Source organism: Vicia villosa, linkage group LG1, assembly GCF_029867415.1.
Source record: "Vicia villosa cultivar HV-30 ecotype Madison, WI linkage group LG1, Vvil1.0, whole genome shotgun sequence".
NCBI classification, from domain to species: domain Eukaryota; kingdom Viridiplantae; phylum Streptophyta; class Magnoliopsida; order Fabales; family Fabaceae; genus Vicia; species Vicia villosa.
This window is the reverse complement of record NC_081180.1, coordinates 55,495,172-55,502,061: the sequence shown is the minus strand read 5'-3', so window position 1 is coordinate 55,502,061 and position 6,890 is coordinate 55,495,172. Positions and strand designations below refer to the sequence as shown.

Here is a 6,890-nt window from a genome sequence, read left to right as displayed (position 1 = left end):
TAATTGCTTTAATTTGTTTATTAAGTGTATCTGGTTTGTATTAAATGCAGCAATGACTTTAAAGTAAAAGTAAATACTGAAATCAAAGGCTTTAAAGTAAATGAAAGCGATAAAAAGCAGTAAATGTGCACTGAAAGTAATGCATAACGTAAAATGATTGCATAAATTAAACTGGTACGCATACGTACATTCCAAAGTTGCACTCGTCACTCATTTTGCACAGAGATTTGAGTTTACTTGTTTTTTGTAGAAAATGCGGACCTCCAAACGGTTCCTATGGAACTTGCTTAAATAGTAAAAATACAATAACTACTACTAACGGTCGACTGATTATCAGCCAACACGTGTCTTCGACATGCAATATCTTCAACTGTGAGGCTTCCACGCGTCCTGTGAAAACTGCTAAAAACTGCTCGAAAACTGCTTCCTTTGACTTCTGATGCCCTCCGACTTCAGAGCTATACTTAAACAAAAACGCCTAAGTTTTCTGTTTATTCTAGTCGAACATGCATGGTACATTAACTAATTCTAGTCGAACCTGCATGGTACATTAACTAATTCTAGTCGAACCTTGGCAATGGTGATCTATTGGTAGTCGAACGGTAGTCTTGACTAAACAAAGTCATTTAATCAGACTGCTTTGCCTTAGATTCTTTAATAATCTCATCTGTTTCAGAGACCACTTACCATTATTAGCAAGTCGAAATCCTAAGGTAACACTAAGCAATCAACCCACAACTAGGGTTTTGTTTCTCTCAAGACCAAATCAAGTTCTAAGACCTCAAATGGATCCCATGGCCTCTCATATGCTTCAAAGGGTCCTCATGGCATTTTTCAAGCTCTGATTCATAGGATTGCTCAGTCAACAACTCAGATAGTCAACAATCGACTAGTTTGACCGAAAAGTCAACTATGGTCAAATTGCAGTCAAAGTTCCTGATTTTTTGTCAACATCAACATTCTAATGTTATATTCATTATTTGATCAAAGGTTGATCATGATTCATCAAGAAAAGATCAAAAATCCACAAAAGTACAAAGTTGCTAAATTAGGGTTTCTAGGAGAAAGTCAACCCAACTTTGACCAGCCATAACTTTCACATGGAATATCAGAAATTTCCCATCCAAAGCTCATTTTGAAGGAAATTGAATTATCTACAAATTTGTCTCTCACAAGCCAAGTCTAAAAATGCTTTATTTGAGAGATATGGATCAAAAGATTATAGGTCCTTTTTGAAAGTCAACCAATAGCAGTTTTTTGTCAAAGCCTATATCATCAAGATAAAATTCTCAAATGGAAACAAACTTCCAAGGTGGTTTGAAGAGGACATCTTGAGGTTTCCAAAAAGTCCTAGAACTCCTCCATATCTTAAAAATTGAGGGAGATACGCCTTGTCAAAGTTGGACCATTTTAAAGGAAAAAATGTGAAACAAAAGAGGCTCAAAATGGGTTTTCTTACAAATGAGGCCAATCTTTTTGGACCCAATCTTGATCCTCAAGTTATCTAAAGCATCAAGTCCAATCCCCACGAATTATTGAATAATATTTGATTTTATTTGAATTTTTTATCATTTAAAAGGTGATTAAAATCAAATACTCAAGAGATTTTGGAAGAGATATGATTTGGCTTTAATTTCCAAACAAATCCAATCAAATATTCATCATATTTTACACTCAATTTCGTGCAAATTGGAATTGGGATGATTGAGTCAATATTGGATCAAAATTAGAAAGTTTCATGAATTATATTTTTCAAATTTCCAATTATTGATTCAAGTGGATTCAATTCAATTTTGGTGACCTAATTGAATCCCTATATATACCTAAAGGTAGTCAGAGGCTTGGGGACGAAATTCTGAGCTTAAGAACCCTATTTCACACCTTCAAAGAATCAAGGAAACTAGGGCAAATCAAAGACCCAAGGTGCAGCCGTGTTCTACAAATTCCAAGCGTTTATTCATCACCCTGAGGCATCCAGCAATCGATCCAAGTCCTCACAGGAGCTTGAAGCATCCCAGAACGTCATAACTAAGTTGCATCGATTTGTTTATGTTTCAAAGTTTCAAACTATTCATCCATGATATCTGAATTGATTCTATATATGTATTCATGTTTATAATCATGTTTGAAATCATTTGCATTCATCTTTTATGAGTTTTGATGTCGGAATGAGGGTGTGCCATGATTAGGGCTTAAAATACATAGAGCTTCGTACCAGTGTCTACAAGAAGTTTCAGGTTGAACAGAGGTCACCAACAAACTCGCCATGGTCGATTTGTGTAATCTGGGTGCTTTGTCTTTTTGTTTCTGATCGTTTTGCAGGCCTGTGGCGTGAATCCCATCGGAGAAGATGACCAGGAACACTGTTCCGGCAGCCATTTAATTCCTTTGACTTGTTTGACTGATCGCGTGGTACTTCCAAGGGACCGTATTGGCTAGTCAAGGAAAAGCGTTTCTCTTCCCTCGTTCCATTGGTTCGTGCGTGCAGACAGGGGCCCACATTGACTTCGCTTTTTGAATTTTGCCATTTACTATTTATTTTAATATAAGTTAATTGGTGTGTGTTTGAATAACAGAATGAAAGTATAGCGCAGGTGGCATGGGTGTTTTGCTGAGAGTCTTCAGGTCCTGGGTTCAAACCCAGCAGAAGACAAAATATATTTTTACTAATTGTTTGGTTGCAGGTACCACTAAATCCGACGCTGCAGCCCTGTGCATGATCATGGTAGACCCTCAGATCTCCACCATCAAATCCCTCCAGCGCTCATATCTAATGCTCAGGAAATGCATGCCTACCATGGACTCTCCAGGCCATTCACACTCAATCGCAGCTAAGTGTTTTTTTTTAATTTTTTAGTTTAATTACATAATTTTATTTTATTTTAGTTTTTTTCTCTTGTTTTCTTATTAATTATTTTTCCTACAAAATTCATATTAACTAAGTAATGTCATATTTTGTCAATCATTTATTTTTAATCGAAAACTCGATTTTTCCTTAGTTTTATCAATAATTGTTTTTAAAACAATAAAAATTATTTTGTTTGCCTTATACGGTTTGCCTAACCTTTATTTATTCTATTAATCTGGTTAACTTTTGCCCCATTCGGGGTTTTCCTTTTGCCTCGCCCTTTTTTATTTTGCCTAAATTATTACTATTTTGATTTTTAATCTGTTACATTATAATTGTTAAGATTTTTAATGCACTAACATTTCTCTTCTTTATGCCTAATTTTTAGGGTTAACCAAGAGGCTTCAGCCACGCGCCACATCAGATCAAAAAGCTAAGTTTTCTAAATTTTTTGTTTAACATCATTTTATTTTTATTTTGCCTTTTGGATTAAAATAGGGTTCGCATCAATAGTCAATGAATCTGTAATACACTAACCATTATTTATTTTCCTTTTAATTTTCAGAATTGATCAAGGGTTCGAGGAAGATCAAGGCATTCAAGGATTTTAATTAATTATTGTTTCCTCTTATTTTCTGCCTTTATTTCCCCTTCCCCGCAGGTGTTTATTGTAATAGCGTAGGACTATTAAACTGTTTTACTTTTCTGCTGTGGTTAGTAACCCTAGGGAGTGCAACCTTGAATTGAATTAGGGTAACTAATTACAAGATAAATAATTGAATTTAATCACATGATTGTGCACCCACACACCTTTAGGGTAACCTTCTCTTGTTGCCTTATTGCCTTATTTGTGGAAAATAGTCAAGTCCCTCGATGCCGAGGATACCTAAAGCAAAGGTTGCCTTAATCATTGAAATCATCATAAATTTGTCCCTTAAAGTTGCCTCGGTAAAATATGATGACTATCCCAATTGATAAGGTATCCTCGCATGATGCCTAAAAAAATTAATGACTATTATATCATTCCCTTAGACTACCTGCCCTCTTTATGGCAGGGACAGTCTTGTGGCGAACGATAACTTCGATGACCCTTCAACATCCAATTGAAAGACTTCTTGCCCTCTCATGGTATGGATAGACCCTTTCGCCCGAAAGACTTAAAGAACAAAAAAGACAATCTTAGGGTAGGTGTTCTTAAATGCTTGCTCACATTCAATTCAAAATTCAAAATGCTTTTCACACCTCCTTTTCAAATCAATTCAAAAAGGCTACGCTTATTTACTCCTTATTCAAGACATCTTTTTCAAACAATTTCAAACAAACAAGTGAGCTAAACAATCAAGAGCCCATAGATAACCATGGATACAAAGGGTGCTTACACCTTCCCTTTGTATAACCTACCCCCCGAACTCAAAATCTTTCAAAGGTCTTTCCTATTTTTTTTGCCTTTCCAATTGGATAAAATAAAAGTCGGTGGCGGCTCTTGCTATCCGCAACATTTCTATAAAAAGTCAGTTCACCGTATTACACAGCAGAAAAATAAAATCCTTAAAACCAAAGCTACAAAACATAGATTCATCATAAATTGACGAAATTACATAGCTAGTTCAATGGAAATTTAACGTTACATATTGTTATAAACGGGTAGTTGAGGACGTCGCAACATTTTAATAACATTTTCTCCCGATCTTTAAAGCTTCGCATCCAATGTCACGAATAGTAATATTGTCCTCACAAGCTCTGTACCTTGAAACGTATTAGTTATTGTCCAAAAGTTTCAAAAGTTGTTGCATTTTCGACCTCAGACCTCTTGTCGCGATGTTCAGTTGATAACGTTCATTGTATATCTTCCTGATATTTGAAACAATTTGTGGTCTTTTTCGTTTCAAATGTGCAAGTATGTTTCTCGACGCAACTTTGATTATCGATAATTCTAAAATAGATTCCTTCTCTTCCGGCTTAAGCCAACACACAATTGAATTCCCTTGTAACTTGGTGTCTAATGCGTGATTATGAATACCGCAAACGACACTAAAACGGCACAAACCATCAACCCTACAAGATACACGCAATTTAAATGGACACGCACTTTTTCTCGATCCCATGTCGGTATGTTTTAACGTCCGAACTTTTGGAACATATTTCCCACCTCTCTCGCATGTCATCACAACAAATGCTTGCCTTCTACTACTGTCATTGTCGGACCTTACTATCAGAACGCCAAACCCAAATTTGCTAGCTTCAATTGGAATCCATTCAAGCAAATGCTGACGAGAGGTGAAAGTCATTTCATTTGTAAATTGTGGTCGAACATCTATCGCGACAACAATCGTTTTAACATCGTCCTTCACCTCATTCGGCTTAGCATATTCATTGACCTTCTCCGGAACCTTTACACCAACTTTGAGAATGTTGTTGCGGTGCACCATACCTAACACGGGCAAAAAACATGAATTATATTAAAACAGATTTCTGAGTTTTGTAACAGACATTTTTTCGGAAATGCACATCTGAAATAAGTTTGGTGGAATTCGGAAGTGCATATCTAAGTGACGCAGTTTTCTTCTACCACAAATTAGCACCAATGCAAGGAATTGAGATATGAAATTAGAAGACTTTACCTCAAAAGCTTTCTATGCTCTCTTTGCTACGATCAACCACTTAAAACTTGGTTTGGAGACGAAAAATGGATTGGAAATAGTTGAAGTTTTTGAGAGGGTTTTGGTTATGGAGGGAAAGAAAATGAATGAAATAGTGGTAGTGGTAACAAATGCAGCAACCTTGTATAGCAAGGGTATTTTCGGATATGCATATCCAAAAATATCTCTGATATTTTAAATCCAACAGTTAAATAATAAAATGTTGGAAAAAGGTGATTTCGAATGTGCATATCCGAAACATCTTAAAAATGTGAAAAAAAGTGCGTTCGGATATGCACTTCTTAAGAGTATTTTGGGGTTTTCAGAAGTGTTTTTCACCATGTAGTGGTGGCTTAAGAAATTCCCAGTTTCAAATGTTTGTTTTGAGTCCATTAAAAACTTTGTATGGGTTTAAGTGTCAGTTTTAAATGTTTGGCTTGAATCCGTCAAAACTAAATATGACCGGCCAAAAACAAATAAGTACTAATTATTAATATTTATATATGGGGATTGCTTCTCTCACCTTAAGTGGCGGAGAAGCACACTAAGAAAATTCGAAAATGCCTCTGATAATCCAGAAATGCATTTTCGAACGCATTGATTTCACACCAAATACATGCATAGATGAGTCACACCTTTATTATTATTTTTTTCGGAAAATGGTCTGGAGGTGCACTTACGTATTAACTATATGCGCACTCATGCATTCCTAATTGAGACACATTTGTTTTGCCTTAAATTGATCCAGAGATGCATCTCCGTAGCAGGTTACAGAGATGCTCTTTTGTATTCATCCTAGATAGTATATTTTGACAGTTTTTTTATGAAATACACCGATGTAACAGACCATGTATTATAATTATACTATCATAACAAATTTATATAAATTAAACCATACACTTAATGCACAAGATGAAAATGTCATATATATGAATAAATCAATCTATATTACAGTCAAAATAACAAAGTAACAAACAATAATAATATCCATAATGCCTAATACAAATACTAATTAATACATCAACAACATGATCTGCCCTAACTTGCTCCTCCTCTAATATCTCTTAATGAGATGACCTAGGTGGATCTCACGAAGCATCCGCTTTTGTATAAGGATGTGACACTCAAAAATACCACTAGATATAGCCGAATGCACAGCTCTAATCGCTAGAAGCTATTATATCTTGTGCTTCAGCTGGTACCAGATGATTAAAGAAATCATCATACATGACATCTACATCACTAAGGGCCATTGTAGGAGGAGCCAAATCGAAGGGGTCTCTTAGAACAAACTACATATACCCAAATTTACGCATGACACACTCAATAAGATATAAATACATTAGATGTAACCCATAAGCCAATTATCCAGAGTAGAAAGCTCTTTCATCCAATGGACGAGT

The 6,890-nt window shown here is 35.5% G+C and overlaps 1 protein-coding gene across 1 annotated transcript; it reads right to left on the bottom strand.

Moving 5' to 3' along the window:
- Positions 1 to 4,605: 4,605 nt before the first annotated feature.
- Positions 4,606 to 5,277, bottom strand: LOC131641949 (uncharacterized). The gene has a single exon (XM_058912262.1). The coding sequence runs from the start codon at positions 5,275 to 5,277 to the stop codon at positions 4,606 to 4,608; it is 672 nt and encodes a 223-aa protein (XP_058768245.1).
- Positions 5,278 to 6,890: the final 1,613 nt, after the last annotated feature.